General features: G+C 42.1%; 1 protein-coding gene across 1 annotated transcript in view; it reads left to right on the forward strand.

Moving 5' to 3' along the window:
- The window catches only part of LOC142461775 (CD48 antigen-like), a 42,668-nt gene extending 24,664 nt beyond the window's left edge, over nucleotides 1–18,004 (forward strand). The window contains exons 2-6 of the mRNA XM_075563643.1: nucleotides 8,490–8,831; nucleotides 14,562–14,867; nucleotides 16,587–16,700; nucleotides 16,989–17,182; nucleotides 17,587–18,004. Coding sequence (XP_075419758.1) covers nucleotides 8,490–8,831; nucleotides 14,562–14,867; nucleotides 16,587–16,700; nucleotides 16,989–17,182; nucleotides 17,587–17,646 — 1,016 coding nt within the window. The 3' untranslated portion in view covers nucleotides 17,647–18,004. The remainder of the gene's footprint in view (nucleotides 1–8,489; nucleotides 8,832–14,561; nucleotides 14,868–16,586; nucleotides 16,701–16,988; nucleotides 17,183–17,586) is intronic.
- The last annotated feature ends 789 nt before the right edge of the window (nucleotides 18,005–18,793 follow it).

The following is an 18,793-nucleotide window of genomic DNA, read 5'->3' on the forward strand; positions in this document are numbered from 1 at the left end:
AGAATCTCAATCAGGAGAAACCTCAAAAGGAAAACTCAATGAAATATTGTAGTCAAACTATCTAACACCAATGAAAATGAAAAAGTTCTAAGAAAAGCCGGGGGGAGGAGGAGACAATCACATGCAACAGGGCAGCAATTTGAATAAGCTTGGATTTTTTCCCCAAGAGAAACCAGGCAGGCAAGAAGACCACGGCATGACATGTAGAAAATCCTGAAAGATAAAGATAGTGGACCAAGAATGATACCCAGTAAAATTATCACTCAAGTATGATTGAGAAATTTAAGTATTCCAAGAGAAGGAGAAACTAAAGGAGTTTGCAAAAACAAGACCACCATTACAAACAAACAAATAAACAAACACCACTAAACCGCAGTACACAAAGTTGAGGCCAGCATAGAAGACAATTTCTTACCAAAACCAACACACTCAAAGTAATATCCAAAACAATGCAGAAATACAGGAAGAACAAGGAAACCGATGACCCACCCACATGCACACTCACACAAACACACACAAAAATGTAAATCAAAATGATGGTGACAAACCTACACATATCAATAATTTCACCAAATGTTAGTGGACTAAATGTCCCATTAAAGTGACAAAGAATAACAGAATGGAGAAGAAAATAAGATCCATCAATATGCTGCTTACAAGAAACATACCCCAGAAACAAAGACACACAGACTAAGAATCAAAGGCTGTACAAAAGCATACCAAGAAAATGGGAACAACAAAAAAAGTAGGGGTGGCAATATTGGTCTCTGAAAAATATAGACTTCAAGGCAAATAGCATAATGAGAGATGAGACAGACACAACATAATCATAAAAAGCACCATAGCCCAAGAAGACAGCCATAATAAACATATATACACCAATAAAAGGTCCTTGAGGTACAATAATCAAATCTTCACAGAATTGAAGAGGGATACAGACAGCTCTACAACAAAATAGAAGGCTTCAATATGCCGTTCTCAAGAAAAGATAGATTATTGGGAAAGAAAGTTACTAAAGACAAAAATATGCCAACAACACAAGCAGCAAACTCAAATTCCTAGACATACACAGAATGCTCCATCCAACAAGAATGCGGTATACATTCTTCTCCAATACGCATGGAACATTCTCAGGAAGAGACCATATACTGGGCCACAAAGCATGTCTTTACACATTTAAATAAAATTGCGACTCTATAACTTATTTTCACAAATTACAATGCTATAAAACTATAAATCAATGATAGAAGGAACATAAATATAAAGACAAAAACTGGAGATTGAAGAACATACTACTTGAACAAGACTGGGTAATAAATCAAATAAGGAATGAAATTTAAAAAGTAGTTGAATAAATGATAACAATAACTCATCATATCAAAAGCTTTGGGACATAGCAAAAGCAATCATGAGAAGTCAATATATAGCAACTAGTGCACATAGGAAATAAAGAAATAACAAATCCACACCCTAACACAGTACCTTCAACAATTAGAACAAGGACATCAACATAAACCCTCCAACATTAGAAGAACAGAAATAGAAGTAAATAACTTCTATTTACAACAATATTTACAGCAATATAAGTAAAGCTCAGAGCAGAAATAAATGAATTGGAGAACAAATAAAACCATGGGAAAAATCAACAAGACAAGAGTTGGTTCTCTTGAAGGATTAACAAAATGATAGACCCCTGGTGAACTTAACAAAGTGAAAAAAAAAAAAGGAAACAGATACCTAGAATAAGATGAAAAAGGTAACATCATAACAGATCCAAATGAAATAAAAAATAACACACTCCTATGAAAAACTGTACTCCAACAAATTCAATAATTTAAAAGAAGTGGGAAAATGTCTAGAAATACATCATCCACTCAAATTAGTGCAGACAGATGTTGTAAATCTCAACAGACCCATAACAAAAGAAGAAATAGAGATGGTCATTATAAAACTTCTAGCCCAAACATTCCAGAATCAGATGGCTTTACAGGGGAATTCTACTAAGCATTTAGATAAATGCTGTCACCAATTCTACACAGACTATTCCAGTGTGTAGACAAGGACAATAAACTCTCAAACTTATTCTATGAAGTATAACTCTGATACCAAAACCAGGCAAAGACCCTGCAAACACAGAAAACTAGAGACCAATATCCCGCATGAACATAGACAAAAAAATCCTCATGAAAATTCTGGCCAACAACATATACAAAAATAATTCATCATGACCAAGTGGGATTCATATTAGAGATGCAAGAATGGCTCACAACCAATGTAATCTACCACATACACAAGGCAAAAGTCCAAACCCCAGGATGATAGCAATAGATGCAGAATAGGCACTTGGCAATAACCAACACCCATTTTTGATGCAAACATTCAAAAAATAGGAGTAGAATGAAAATTCCTCAACATAATAAAGGCGATATATGAAAAACAGCTAACATCTTGCTCATTGGGGTCAAACTACAAACATTTTTACTGAAAACTGACACCAGACACGGATGCCCCCTAAGACATCTTTTTATTTAGCATAGCACTCTGGAAATATTATCAAGGCAACCAAAAGAAATCGAGGGAAGTGAAACGCTTGCTATTAGCAGATGACATGATTCTACATATAGAGTAACCAAAACATTCCACAAAAAGACTGAGAAACAATCGAAGGATTCAGCAAAATAGCAGGATGCAAGATTAACAAACAAAAATAAATTGGAGACTTGTATACCAGTGAAGAGAGTTCTGAAAAAGAAATTAAGAAAACAATACTATTCACAATAACTACACAAAAGATAAACCACTTAGAGTCTTAATGGACTTCAACATCTCCCCCTTTTTTAATTACTAAAGACGTCTTTACTCAAAACGTCGGCAAATGACTGTGTCTGTCTTAGGTTGTCGAGTCTTGAAATCGCCATTACCCATCATCAGTCACAGTCCTCCAGGTAACTATGACCTGTCTTGGGTTGGGAGACTCAGATTTGATCTTACCCATCTCTGGCTAACCAGCCTCCCTCTTAACCCCTGTTTGGGAAGGGGGCAAAGTGCTCAGGTGCACTTCATGAAGTTTTGCTCCTAAGGCCAAAAATTCAACCATAACCTTGTGCAGTATTATAAGGAGTATGCATAAAATCAACAGCACGCACACTCCTGCTGTGACCATGGACATAAGAATGTGAGGTAGGCCTCCGAGACTTCCCAATGAAGGGACAGCATCTCAAAAATGCTGGAGGCAATTCTCAGAAACCTTAGCGGCATCAAAATCAAGAGACTTAGCATCTTTTATGGCTAATATTTCTTGATGGAGTTGTAATAAATCTAAAGACTCAGTAGCATTGTGCCAAAACCTTGAAGATGATTCTTCACTTTAATCCAGCTATGCTGACTGCTATTGCACTGCTCAGGTGTAACACAGACCCATGCATACACAGCATGGCACTGTAGACTAGACCTGGCCTTAAGCCCCTGCACCTCGTCTCCTAAATATATGATCATGTCACAAAGAGCATTTAGTTTTTGTTCTAACTTCCTGTCTATATCTTCTTGAGTACCCAACACATTAGTCATGTTTTTGGATAATTCATTTACAAAGTGGGCAGTTTGTATGGTTTGTGAAAGTACAATTGCTGCAGTAGTAGCAGTAGCAACTAAACTTAATGTAGCTAAAATACTTGCTATAAGCAAACCTACAAAGCGCTTAGGTCTGGTTAATGCTTTTTCAATCTCTTTTAATACCTGTAACCCTTTCTCTGAATACCAAGGCCCAGCAATATTCACTGGGAGCATAACAAAATAAAGTTGACACAAAATGACAATGACAATACCTTCAGGGGTTCAGGTAATACAATTAGACAAATTACAATTATTACAAGACATGTTAAACTTAGAATCATCATGATCTATAGTAATATTCGTTGCCAAAAGTACATAAGGCAATGGTACACAGGCAGTAACATTTCCCTGAAGTCTGGAAGAAGGGCCCATAAGCTTCATGTCCCCCAAAGCGGCTCCTATTTTCCACCATTCAGTTTGTGGAAAATCTGAGTCTGACCAAAGTCCTGCAGACAGCCCCTTTTCCCATTCATTAGTATTTTGTTGACTATTGTCCTGATTGCCTGACCAGTGGATAATATATCTTTTGTCTGTGATGTATCGGATGGGCTTGTCCGTGAGACACGATCTCCACAATATGGTTTTTATTATTCTTTTGAGTCTCTAGTCCAGAAGGGGAAAAAGACTGTGGAGTGGGTGAGATTACATTTCCTTCACTTTGTACACAGAGGGTCATGGGCACTGTTTGTATATTGCTTCTTGTTGTCTGGTACACCCATATGCATCCCTTGTGGCAGATATTTGGACTCTTATGTACACATAGGGAAAGTCCCACTCCGTGTCCTGAATAGATATAATTTGAGATGGTTTGTGGCTGAATATGTCTTGTGGCTGGCTGTCCTAAAAGACATGAGTCATTAACACACACTGTGATTTCCAGACTGTCCCAGACAGCAGGGTGTAGGAGTGGTGGATCAGGAATGTAAGCCCAGTACTGCTCACTGCACGATGTCCCCAGAAGCACTCCGAGGCAAATTCCCATCTGCATGGTTTGCAAACCGCACCAACTGTTCCAGCAGCCACCACGCTCCATCAGCATCCTGTGGAAAAACACAAACATGCTCTCTTCCTCATGTCTGGTCTGGGCCATGCCTTGAGGCAAAACAAGCCAATGATATCTCTTCATAGGCTCTTTGAAGTTGGTGGAAGGAACACTAAAAGTAAATCTTTTACAATCATTTGGGTCCAAGGGGATGGTCTAAAAACAGTCTTTTAAGTCTAAGATGATCTTATATGTATTGGCTGGAATAGCAGAGGGGGAAGGGAGCCCAGGATGCAGGGGTTCCGTAGTATCATTAATCCTCCTTTACTGTTTTTCCTTGCAAAGCAGCTACTATAGCAAGCCCCTGAGTAAAGGAAGGTCCAATGTCCAAGCATAGTCTGATATAATCAGACAGGTTGCCCTTTTTTGCTAAAAAGTCTCAGCGCTGCCTGGCAGGCAGTATTTGCATTTCCAAAAGCCAATTGTTTCCATTCTGTGGGGCAAGCACCCCGACGGAAAGTGTATCTAATAAAGATCGAGTGAAAGAAGCAGTTGGGCCATAATGGGCACAAGCAACCTTGAGTTCTTTTAGCTGTTTGAAAGGAATTGGAGTATGATCTCTGGCCAGATTACCCTGAGCATCCTGATGCTCAATCACAGGGAACATCGTACTGAACTCCCCTATATCTTCTCCTGGTTCTGCTGCAGCATGCACGTCAGCACTAAGCATGGATCCTTTCCCTGGAGCCCTAGTCACAACCGGTGCTACAACTGGTTTTGCACCGGGTTGCTACTCTCAGGTTGAAGTGCCTCGGAGGCGGCAAAAATTCCCAAGTCATCATCACGATAATGTGCCACCTCATCTTCTAGCTGCTCTGCATCACCAGGATCAAGGGGTTCCTCATCCTTGCTTTCAATGCCCGCAAGTTTACTTTTCAGTGGCGTCAGCAGCGGAGAAGGAGGAGGCAGAGGTGCAGAAGGATTCACAAAGGCGGGAGGGGAACAAAAGAGTAGCTTATACCAAGGGCACAAGTAGAAATAAAATGTTTTGGATATGATGATGAAAACATATGTATAAATGTGCTTGATATAATTGATGTGTGGATTATTATGAGTTGTAAGAGCACCCAATAAAATGATTTATAAAAACAAACTTCTACAGAGGAAACCTCACCTCAGATGGGGCCATTCCTTCAGGAAGAGGGAAAAGGGAGACCATTTATTTGCTGCCATACAACACTGTAAAAAGGTCATGTGAAATCAAGAGGCATTCTTACAAGAATGCCTACAAGGGAATCTTACTGGAAATTCAAATCAAGGTGGAGGTAGGGTAGCACCTATGTTTCAGACAAGGCAATTACATTTCTGTTGGTGGGTAACTGGGAAGGAGCAATGTCCCATGGGGCAACAAAAAGCTGAACAATATTTATAGAGGACCCAGGAGGAGAGTACAACTTGTACTATGTCCCTACTTAGATAAATTTGACCTCGTTTGTATCTAGCCCTTATTGATTTTAGGTTCTATCTTTTCAAGGAGTACAGCATCCATCATAGGCTACATCAGATGGCCTCAGTGTACAAACCCCACTAATGAACAGGGATTTACCTTAAGCTCCCCTGTAGTCCTTGAACTTAAGACCAGAACTCCTCGGTTTGAGGTCTAGTGGACTGCCACTCCAAGTCTATAGGAGTGGTAGTTGTTGGACTTTGGTTTGCATCCCTGACTTCAAGGATACCCAATGAAATATAGTTACTATTTCAATGCCCTCCTTGCCTTACTATGACATGCATCAATCTGATAGACATGGTTCTGCCTTTGTGAATGATTGCCATTGGAAAATTTGCCCATTCACATTATCAATGTAAATAGTTATTGGAAAATTCCCCCTATCACATTGTAGATATAAATAGTGCTCAATCATTTAAGAGTTTAATCTGTACAAATCAGTAATTTGTGGAAAGTGATTCAGAGTCTATCTATACGTGTATAACTTCCTTTTTGTCATAGTGAGTTAAATTCTATACCAATGAATAAATTAATGACATGATCAATATAATTACCTTATACCCCTGGGGGATGATTGATGATGGTTTCTGTCAGAATAATAGTGAGACCTGTACAGTGAACCAGAGACATATATAAACTATAACTATGTGTGTGGATTTTGGATTTGCACTTGATTCTAGTCCCAATTTAGGAATGGTTGGTTCTTATGATATGACCCTGCTCTATAGTCACCCTCATGAAGAGATCACTGAAGATAAGAGTGCTACATCAAAGTGTGGTGAAGAAAGCAGAGGGTGCCCAGCTATCAAATTTGGGGTCTTAAAGGCTTGTCTTCAAACAAGCAGCTACCTAAGTGACAGCTATTAATAGCTTCAGTAAGGGAGGTGTCAACTAAGTCCACATGGAAGAAGCAAACCAGCCTGTGTGATCCATTGATGATAAATAATAAAATCTAAATCTGAACGAGGGAATGGTACCAGTGTTTAAATTGTGAACAACTTGTAGAAAGCAATGGATGACAGTGGGATTCTAAATCCCATTTGCAGGGTCCCGACATAGATTAAGTCTTTAATGAATCCCCTCTGACCGTAGTTGAGGGATGCGAACAGCCTTGCTACCAACCAAGAATATTGTAAATGCAATCATGGTAGATGTAACTGGGTTGAAATATGATACCTGATCATTTTATTTTCTTTGAACCCTTTTTAATCTGCTCTTGTTTTTAATACTCTGCTTTTTTCTTGATTGTCTCCCCCCACCTCTAGTTTATTTTGTTTCTGTTGTTCGTCTCCCCCACTATGTTTTCCAGTATATGAAGTCCAGGATGGGGGAAGTTATAGACAGGAACTCGGTTAGGGGGTCATTGGGGGCCTGGGGGTAGGGAGGCTGGAGGGAAATGGGGATCTAATAATAAATGAAAGAGGAAGAAAATATTCTGGAACTGATTGTAGTGATGACTGTACAACTCTTGTTAATATGACTGAGCTATGACAGTATAATGTGTGAACCATATGTCAATAAAATGATATTAGGAAATTTGAACATATAACATAAAACTTAATAGTGAATATACATGCACACACAGCCTTGGTAACACACAAGGGCATTGCTACTCTGCTCTATTAGGTTGTTCTGAATTGGAACCGACTCTATGGAATTGCAATTATAGATATAAACATAGATATACTTTTTTACTTGTTTTTGAAAAATAATCCCACACACTAGAATGAAAGGTCTATGAGAGTAGAGATTCACTGCTCTTTCCCCACCAACCTCAATGTCCTTAGCTTGATTTAATGCATTGATTTAGGCTGGGTGTCTAGAGTAGAAATTTTTATCAAATTAATAGCATTTCAAGAAAGAACAACTTGTCACGTGTGAAATGTCTCAAGATGGTCTTATAAGAGTAGGACCGAGTAGTTACAATGAGATTGATAACTAGAGGATTATTAGTGACATAAGAGCAACTTCAGTAACAAAGCTACTTTCTTGCTGCTTAAGAAAAAAAAAAATGTAGTTTCAGAGAAATGTTTTTCTCCCAGAGTTTACAAACAAGTGGGGGAAACAGAGTATTATTTATCAACTTCTATATTTTCATTTTCTTTGCCCTGAGATTAGCTTAAGGGGCATGTTGGGTGTCATCCCCAAAAGGAGGAGGCAGGGGTCAGGGAGGATGACAGACATGGGCGGGCTTGAACCACATCTCCCCTGTTTTGTGTAAAATCAGTGCCTAGACAAGTTAGCTCTGCAGCTTCATTTCTGTGTCTGTAAAATGGAAGATTATAATCTTTTGTGAATATCAAATTCCTGTGATGTGAAAGCATATGGTCTTTATGCATAAATGTTTGCTCAGCTGCTCCTCTCCCCCCTCCCAATCTTTTCACCCAGGTGTTCAGACCGCCAAAGACCCCTGGCCCCCCTGCACATTGAACAAGGCTGTGGGGGAATCAGCTCAGTTGCAGCTAAACGTCTCTGAGCTCTCTTCCATCCGAGAAATTGAGTGGAAGTGGAGTTCTGAAGATGAGAAAAATCAGCTTTTGGTGTCCTGGAAGCCAGAAGCCACTGAGTGGTATGATTTTGATGAGAAATACAAGCACAGATTCCACCTGAAGGAGAAGGCTTCCTTACACATCAGCGATCTCATTGTGGAAATGAATGGACGATATGAAGCAAACATCAAATACCGCTCTGGACAGTTTGTAGAAAAAGTCACCCGGCTCTGTGTGTACGGTAATGTGTGGGGGCATTTCTACTCCTGCTCTGTGAGGGCCTTCAGAATACTCATAGAAAATGCTGTTATCTTTTAATGCCATTTATCCCCATGAACATCTTGAAGCTCCTTCATATCGAAAGCAAGTTAGCTTAAAACCCGAACAAAAGAAAAAACTCTCGCTCTCTTTTTAAAAAACATTTTATTAGGGGCTCATACAACTCTTATCACAATCCATACATATACATATATCAATTGTATAAAGCACTTCTGTACATTCTTTGCCCTAATCATTTTCTTTCTTTTTTTACATTTTATTAGGGGCTCATACAACTCTTATCACAATCCATACATATACATATATCAATTGTATAAAGCACATCTGTACATTCTTTGCCCTAATCATTTTCTTTCTTTTTTTACATTTTATTAGGGGCTCATACAACTCTTATCACAATCCATACATATACATATATCAATTGTATAAAGCACATCTGTACATTCTTTGCCCTAATCATTTTCTTTCTTTTTTTACATTTTATTAAGGGCTCATACAACTCTTATCACGGTCCATACATACATCAATTGTATAAAGCACATTTGCACATTCATTGCCCTCATCATTCTCAAAACATTTGCTCTCTACCCAAGCCCCTGGCATCAGGTTTTCATTTTTCCCCTCCCTCCCTGCACTCCCCTCTCTCATGAACCCTTGATAATTTATAAATTATTATTTTGTCATATCTTTCCCTGTCCGACGTCTCCCTTCACCCACTTTTCTGTTGTCCATCCCCCAGGGAGGAGGTCACATGTAGATCCTTGAAATCGGTTCCCCCTTTCCAACCCACCCTCTCTCCACCCTCCCAGTATCGCCACTCACACCCCTGGTCCTGAAGGGATCATCTGCCTTTGAAAGGAGAGATAATCCACCTGGGTCCTACAAGGAAGCAGAATTTTCTTCAGACATAAAATTGGTTACAATTAATATTAAAACAGCTCTCAATTGGTTCTTAAGAGACTTACTGGAAAAAGACAAAAATAGTTAGCAAAAAAAAAAAAAAAAACCAGAAACAAAAACTCTTCCCTAACCCAAACAACTGAGCATGAAAAAAATGGGGGAAAGGCATGAAAAAGTAGATGGAATGGTAGAACTGGCCATTGAGAAGTGGCTTTAGACAATTCAACCTAAAGCCCTGTTAGAGAACTCTCAGAGCAAAATTCTCCACAGACCCAGGCTGAAGATGCAGGCCATTCAGGGCTGCCTCCTGGGTCGCTTTCACCCGCTCTGAAGACAGAGAGCTCTGGGCAGACAGGGACTCTAAGAGCTGGAGAAAGGGCCCAATGGCCCATCCTAGGGGTCCCTCTGCCCACTCCCATCCTCAGTCACCCTTGTTTGCATTATGCCAGCAGGCTCCCGATGGGCCTCCATGTGAAACTACCTTCCACCCCATGCCGTGTGCTGGTTTAATTAATGTTCTATCATTTAACCCCAGGTTCTGATAGCCAGTGCAATGGCTATGCAAAACTCAGTTTGTGATTAAAGGGTTCAGGAAGGAAGTTCGGAAGTGAGAGTGCCAGTGAGAAATGCCCGGGGGTGAGTTCTTTGTCAGGGGAGGTCATGCAGCAAACTTCTGTCCAATCTGCTCCACCTGAAGGCATTCAGCGTAAGCTCCACGGGTCAGCAAACCCATTTCCTGAAATCCTCCGGCACGAAAGCACTCAGCTCCCCCGCGCCGTGGGTTGGGAAGTCCATCTCTGATCCTTGCTTGGGATCCTGGTTTTGCTGCTGCTCTCTGACGGCGTAGCTGACTTTTGGGTCCAGGAGGTGCGCTGCGCAGGGGTCTCAGGGTCTGAGATCCCTCCTCCTGCTTCTCATGGGGCTCATGCTTTCCACTCAAGGATGGAACTCCGGAGAACCTTGCTCATAATTACTCACAGGTGAATCCTATCTCCCCCGACCTTGTTAGACTCATGCAGCAAACGGTCCTTCGGTGGAAATGAAAGACTGGGTAGAAGAGTCTCATGAGATGATTAATGACTCCCGCCTGCCACATGCATCTTTGAAAAATGCAGCGCTGTTCCTGTCCTGTGCCTGCTTCCATCCAAACAATGCTTCGCACTTCCACCTGCACAGGCTCCTGGGTCGTTTCACAGGTTATTCATAAGAATCAAACGGAGCAGCGCCTGGAAACATACCTGCTCTATAGATGCTAGCTGGCTTTCTCTTTCACCTGCTAAAGAAGTACAAACTAATTATCCATTGTTCTAGTCATACCACCCTGACGTCCCCAAATGAGTCCTTGTGGATCAGCTGTCTTGTTAGATTGTATTTGCTAGTATTAATTTAGGCGTTTTAAGCCTGTAGCTGATGTTGACCCCTGGCTTTGCAAGTAAGTCCTGCTGTCTTTTGTTTTCGGCCATCCCCTTGTCCTCGGTAGCTCAGAAAAAGCTTGTTTTTTTCTAAGTTCTGGAACAGTTTGTATAAGCCGAGATTTTATTTTTGACCATTTATTCTCAGCCCTAAAATCATATGCACCGTGTCCTTTACAACTCTGACTATGTTTTCCATTTCTTCTAAAGCTAGGAGTATTTAATCCTCACAAGTGAACTTTGGTCATTTGCATTTCCCTAGATAAGTATCTTTGCATTTTCATTTGTATTTTCAAATGTCTTGAATGATATGCAGTTTTAATATGTCCTTTTAAAGCTACTGTCTTTTTATACCTGTAGCTATGCCCTGGTGCTTATTCTTTATATATATATGGTGAAATATTTATATCTAATTACACATAAATGAAATTTGTCTTGAAGCATGGTGTAGCATGGGTAACAATTTTTTTATTTTTAAAATCATTTTAGTGGGGGCTCATACAACTCTTATCACAAACCATACATACATCAATTGTGTAAAAGCACATTTGTACGTTCATTGCCCTCACCATTCTCAAAACATTTATTCTCCACTTAAGCCCTTGGCATCAGCTCCTCATTTTCCCCTGCCCTCCCTGCTTCTTGCCCCCTCCCATGAACCCTTGATGCTTTAAAAGTTATTATTTTGTCATATCTTACACTGTCCGATGTCTCCCTTCACCCACCCTTCTGTTGCCCATCCCTCAGGGAGGAAGTTATATGTAGATCCTTGTAATTGGTTCCCCTTTTCCACCCCACCCTCCCTTCACCCTCCTGGTATCGCCATTCTCAGCACTGGTCCTGAAGGGATCATCTGTCCTGGATTCCCTGTGTTTCTAGATCCTCTCTTTTCCAGTGTATATCCTCTGGTCCAGTCAGATTTGTAAGGTAGAACTGGGATCATGATAGTGGGGGGAGGGGGCAGGAAGTATTTAGGAACTAGAGGAAAGTTGTATGTTTCCTTGTTGCTACAGTGCACCCTGACTGGCTCGTCTTCTCCCTGTGACCCTTCTGTAAGGGGATGTCCAGTTGTCTACAGATGGGCTTTGGGTCCCCACCCCACACTCCCTCACATTCACAATGATATGATTTTTTTGTTCTTTGATGCCTGATCCCTTTGATACCTTGTGATCACACAGGCTGGTGTATTTCTTCCATGTGGGCTTTGTTGCTTCTCAGCTAGATGGCCATTTGTTTACCTTCAAGCCTTTAAGACCCCAAACGCTATATCTGTTGATAGCCGGGCACCATTAACTTTCCTCACCACATTTGCTTATGTACCGCTTTGTCTTCAGCGATAAAGTTGGGTAGGTGGTGCTCATTCTTAATGTCATTTATATATATCTTTATTTCTAAAAATTGGTCAGGCTTATTGAATTCTTTTTCACTTTGGCCTCTTGGTTTTTGATCAACTTTAAAATTTGCTGATTTGGTCACTCCTTTAAAAAATGGTTTTCTATGTATGGAAGTTAGGGTTCTGCCTGCCTACCATGAACATATGTTGAGTTCTAAAAATTTTCAAGTCAGCAGGGTTATTTGTCACAAAATAAGAAGTTAGAACATAGCATCTCATCATGATTGGTTCAGCAGCTCAGCCATGTCATCTGGGACCCATGCTCAGCTCACTCGTCCCTGTCCTGCTACCCTTTGTTCCAAGGGTCTGTTCTCATGCTTGTGGCCTCCTGGTCCTCCAAGACTGCTATTCCAAACCTCACTCCACAATGAAACAACCAATGGGAAGATAAGGGGAAGGTCCTTTCCATGAGACTTTGTTTTTTCAGATGTTAAGTCTCTTCTTCCCAGCAAGCCAACCTCCCCATCCTCATTGGTCAGAAGTGCAGTTACCAGAGAGACAGAAACTGAGAAGTTAGCTCCAGACTCTAAGCAGATGTGGATGAGGCATAAAAAGGGAACCAGGAAGGAGTGTGGACTGAGTCATCTAGCAGGCTTGCCACATGGTCACTGATGCCTGCTTTTCCTCTTTCATACCCTCTCTACTAATCTGCTTGCGTATCTGACTTTTTGAGTCAAATGTTTAGTTCATTTATATTCAATCTTATAGGATTCCTATTAAACAAATTTGGGGTTATAAATGTTTTTCTTGGTGAACTGTTTTACTTAGTCATGATTTTTTGTGGTTGTTCATTTCTACATAGTTATGACCTCCTTTTCAGTTTCTTCTTTACGGCAGTGTCAGGTTCAGCAGTTCAAATCCACCACCCACTCTGCAAGAAAAAGACAAGGCTGTTTGTTCCTATAAAGATTTACAGTCTCAGAAACTTTAAGGAAAAATTCTACTTTCCCTATAAGGTTGATATGAGCCAGAATTTGTTCTACAGCAGTGGGTTTGTATTTTTTATTTCACATCTTTTTTCCTACTTGATTCACTAATTTATTATTTAAAAGTAAAATAAACCAAATTGTGTGTGCTTTAGGCAAAAGTTAACATATTAGATTCTCATTCAACCATTCGGACCCACATTGTTTCATGACATGGGTTATGCCAATGGGTCAGCACTCTCCCTCTTTTCACCGTCTGCCTTATTTGTAGCTACACACTTTTCCTGCCTTCCCTTGCCTTTCATCTTCGCTTTTGAGTGTGTCGACCAGTCAGTCTCCTGTAGTTGGTTGTTTAAAGAAGCACGTTCCTCACAGTGGCTTCTGTTTATTTTATCGGACAAGCTATTATTTGGCTGAAAGGTGATCTCTGAATAACTTCAGCTCCAAGTTTAAAGGGTGTCTTAACACAATAGACTCAAGTGTTCCTCCATGAATTCCTTTCTTCTTCTGTGTCCTTGCATCATTCTTTCGCAAACAGTGTAGAACTTAGCGTAATATAGAATATCTTTGGCTTGCGCTTTTAGTTTAATGTTTCCTAGAAGACGGATAGCCTAGGTTTATATCTATTTCTCCACAGAAACCATCGAAAGTCTCTGGGTCGGTTGATTTGAGAAGCAGAGGATCTATGGGAGGCAGTGTGTGCAGGTGGGGGTGGGGGTGGGCAGGGGGGAGGGGGGAATGTCAAGGGATCCTGGGAAAGTCTAGGGAGTGATCCTGGTCTTGCTCTTTGGAGCAGATAGACATGCCAATTATCTGCCAAGGGTGAGGTACGCCAGGACCCTCCTTGAGTCTGGAAAGGTCTTAGCCATCTGCCCCTGGACTGGGAATCAGAACCCTTTAGGAAGAGGGGCAGGCTCCATTCCTAGGCCTCCATTTAGAAAACAAGTCCCCCTCCCCCCCGCCTCCACACTGCTGTATCCCATTGGGAAGAGAGGCTCAAATACTTGAGTGGGCCTCCAATCTAGAAGCCTACTTCCTCTTTTTTCCCCTTTCACCTCCAGAGCCCATCTCTCACCCCAAGATCCTGACTCGTTCATCGTTGATCACATCAGACTGGTGCAACATCACCCTGGAGTGTGTGCCCTTGGGCGTCACAAAGGACTTGACAGTGACCTGGTTGGACAAGGGTCTTCCTGGGCAGGTGGAGCTGAGAGACACACTTGGGTCAGCCCCCACCTACAGAAATCTGAGCCTGAGCTTGCCCTTGCCCCTGAGGCAGGGGAACTCCCACCTCACCTGTATGGTCAGCAATCCTGTGGAGCAAAAAAATATTACCTTGGACCTGAGGAGCATCTGTCTGTGGATGGGTGAGTATGATCTAGAAGGACAGGTGATTAAAACAAGCCAGGAGAGAGTGGGGGAAGGTAGACAGGCGAACTTTGAGAGAGGGCTGGATGGGGGTGAGCTACATAAAGGCAGACCAAAAGGTGCAACTATAACTCCACTTCACTGCTTCAGGGAACAGTCATGTTCCTTGCGCCCACCTTCCGACTTGCAAATCAAGAACCCGGACCAAATCATTATACAGCAACGGATTTATTTGCCCAAACTCAATGTTTTATTTTAGAGTCAGACCGGCATGTGGACACCGCCTATCTGAGAACCCCAGTTTCCCAGAGAGCAGGGAAGGGAAGGACCTGAGGAGGAGGAACCTGGCTCCTCCCTGGATGAGTGCCCAAGGGCCTGTGTGTCCTCTCGCTGAGATTTCCCATTTCCAATTAGGAAGACATAAATTACCCTCCTGGGAGCACTGTGAGGACATGGGGTCAGATAACCAGGTACCACGCTCCCCATTCACTTTCAAGGGTCACCTGGACGCTATAGATGGTAGGATGGTGATGGGTTGGGGATCTAACAGAGGAGTCATCCTCTTAGGTCCTAGCTTCATCAAACCTAAGTCCCTGTCATCCCATGATGCCACAGAAGGAACAACTGATATAACAATGTGATGCAAGTCGCAGTCCCTCAGCCCTTTCCCACTAATTTCATACTGAGCTCTGCTTCTGCGTGTTAGACTCCCATTTGAACAGGCTCTCTCTTGTTAGTTCCCTTCTCATCCACCCAGCGTCCAGCTCAGAGACCTTCCCCGAGTGTCAGCTTGTGCTGGCTTCAGGGACAGTGAGAAATAGGACAAACCCCACCTTCAAATGCCTATAAGCTTTCCCTAGAAGCCATTGGACTGGGTGGCTGTGGATAATTGACTTATTTTTTCCAAACTTTTCTATTTGTGAAATGGAGCAAAAAGTACACCTATTTTTTTAAAATCATTTTATTCAGGACTCATACAACTCATCACAATCCATACATACGTCATTTGTGTAAAGCACATTTGTACATTTGTTGCCCTCATCATTCTCAAAACATTTGCTTTCCGCTTGGGCTCTTGGAATCAGCTCCTCATTTTTCATTTTTCCCCTCCCTCCTTGTTCCCCCTCCCTCATGAACCCGTGACAATTTATAAATTACTATTTTATCATATCTTACACTGCCCCACATCTCCCTTCACCCACTTTTCTGTTGCAAGGAAGGCTCTGCAAAAGTATACCCATTTTACAGAATTGTTGAGAATGAAAAGAGGTAACCTATGTAAAACAGGTCAGTCATATAAAAGTTGTCAATAATTATGAATTAGCTTCTACCTTAGTTAGAAGAAGAATACACTTATAAACGTAAGGAAATGCACTAAATTGAGGCTAATATAAAGCATAGTTCAAGAACTAAATAGTTAAAATTAATTAATTGCTTATTGGAATTGGGTAAGGCATCGCAAAGACGAGAGCACCTGGTGTGGGCCTTAAAGGGTGAACAGAAGTGTTCTGGGGTATTGTATGAAAGACATCCCCGTCAGCGAGACTGAGAGGCTCTGAAGTCTGGTAATCCTAGCTCCTTCCATTTCTTCTCCTGCATAAATGTGGTCATTGATTGCTCCCCAATTTCCCAAACTCTCCCCACCCGAGCCTGTTTCTGATAAACTATTGCATCTGTTATTGTCTGCATCCTCCTTATACCACCGTACTTTGACCCAGATTCTCTTTGGAGCAAGTGGATTTGGAAGTGCATCTTTCCTGCGGTTCTGCTGGTAAGCCTGGGAGTAGTGGGAGTGTGTATCTGGAAGAGGAGGACCATGGAGACCGAGAAAGGCAAGTGCTGGGTTACTTCACGGGGGACAGGTAGACTGGGAGAACTAAGGTGAGGCCTGGGCTAGAGGATGAGGAGCAGGTAGAGCAGAGCTGCTGGGGGGAGGAGGACTGTCTGGGAGGCCAATGAGCAGAGAGAAGTGCCTTACCTTCCTTCCAAGCTTCCCTAGAGAAGGCTAGGCTAGAGCTGAGGATGAAGTATGTGGATGGCCACAGAGCCAGAGTGAGGAGTGGGAGGTCAAGGGCAGGGGTCAGGCAGGGGTCTGATTGTCCTCTCCTTGTGCCTTCCAGGGCCCAGCCCAACTACGTACTCTCTGATTGTACATCCAAGTGAACATGGAGAGTCTTCTCTGCTGCCAGGGGATCCCAGCTCAGCAGCAGCCCACCATGGCCTCCCCACAGAAACCAGTGCTGACCTGTACAGCAGAAAAATCAACAACTCAGACTGTAACTACTGTGAGATTGGCCTTCTAAGATGCCCTAAGGTGGGTTAAAGAGATCACATCATGTACTCAGTGTCCAAGGTCTGGGTATCCAGGCTCTTTTGCCACCAGCAGACCCCTGTATCTGCGCCTGGGTCCCCACAGCAGGGTGGAGGGTGCAGAAATAGATGGAAATCACCAATCGTGAAGACAGCCCCCGGCTAAGTCTCCCCATGCACAATTTCATCAGACTACCACTCAGTGAGGAAGCAGCCAGGGTGGGGTGGGGCGGGGGGTTGGGGGAGTGGAGATGAGACAGAGACAGAGAGAGACGATGAGTGTGAGGTAAGAACGGAAGTCTTTCCCTGAATGAGGACATCCTGGATGAGGTCAGAAAGCTCCTGAGTGACCCTGCCCCTCAATCTTGAAAAGTTGCCTGCAGCACTCAAATCCCTTTTGAATTGCAGACCGGCACTGAGGACAGTGGGACTACTAGGAATCCAGAACAGACCCTGGCAGGAGTCTAAGAGGGTCAGAGGACACCAGGACACAGGGTTCATGAAGACGCAGTGCATATGAATTGTAGGGTTTTTTCCTTCCTACTTTAATTTGTCAGTTTGCATTTGTTTTCTGCTTGTTCCATCAAAGAAATCGCAACAATGACAACAATAACACAACCTCAAGTCCTGTTATCTTTGAGTTTCGCACATCGACCCTGTGTGTTACAGCACGGAAGCACTTTGTAGGGTTTCCTTTAAGGAAGCAGGTCGCCAAGCCTTCCTTCTGAAGAATCGCCAACCTAGACAATGGTTTTCAATTAAGCATGTTGTTTTTAATCACTGGCATATCATTTAAAGATGTATGAATTAAAAATAAGAGCAAGGATGCGGCTTGTCATCTTGTCATTCCTGACCGACAGCGACCCCTGTGCACCCCTCGATTGGGTACACTTGCTCCCGGGGGTTCTCACGGCTCCGACTTTTCAGGTACAGATCACCACATTTGGCTTTCAGGTTGCTTCTCAATGAATCCCAATCGCCAGCCTCCGAGTTCATAGAAGTGAACCATTCGGACCACCCAGGAATACCTATGATAGGTGTAAGTGTCATGAGCTTTAGATTATATAGTATGAACTGAAAAATGTATACCAAGCAAAACAGCATATGTACTAGGGGGTCATTTTTTCCCTGACTTGCTGAAACGAAGCCATTTATGTTAGAATTAAGAGGCAGAAGCTGTAGCTTCACATCAGATCCTGTGTGTGATTAAAAAAAACACACCTCTTAATGCTAAATCGTTATTCACATGCTTTGTTTTGGTATGACACTTGCTTACTAAGTATGTTTATTAGTTCAAGTTCGCTTTATTCATAACAGACTGAGTCAGGTTGGGCAATTTCATATATCTGTAAAATTGTTTCATTCACCTGACAATAAAGTCAGCATTACAGCACTGTGGAATATCCAGTCAATGCATATCAACATATTTATTATTGAATATAAACAAAAGCATTCTCTCTTGGGTATTCACTCCTGCTAGAGCATCTTTAAGTTGGTCTAATAAAGATCAGACTTCACACATGTTACTGACAGCTACGAAGCAGGAACTTTGACTGTCATGTGCATGTGTGATGTGTGACAAACAAAATGCTAGGCACCACTGGCCCACACAGGA

This window comes from Tenrec ecaudatus, chromosome 1 (assembly GCF_050624435.1).
Source record: "Tenrec ecaudatus isolate mTenEca1 chromosome 1, mTenEca1.hap1, whole genome shotgun sequence".
NCBI lineage: Eukaryota > Metazoa > Chordata > Mammalia > Afrosoricida > Tenrecidae > Tenrec > Tenrec ecaudatus.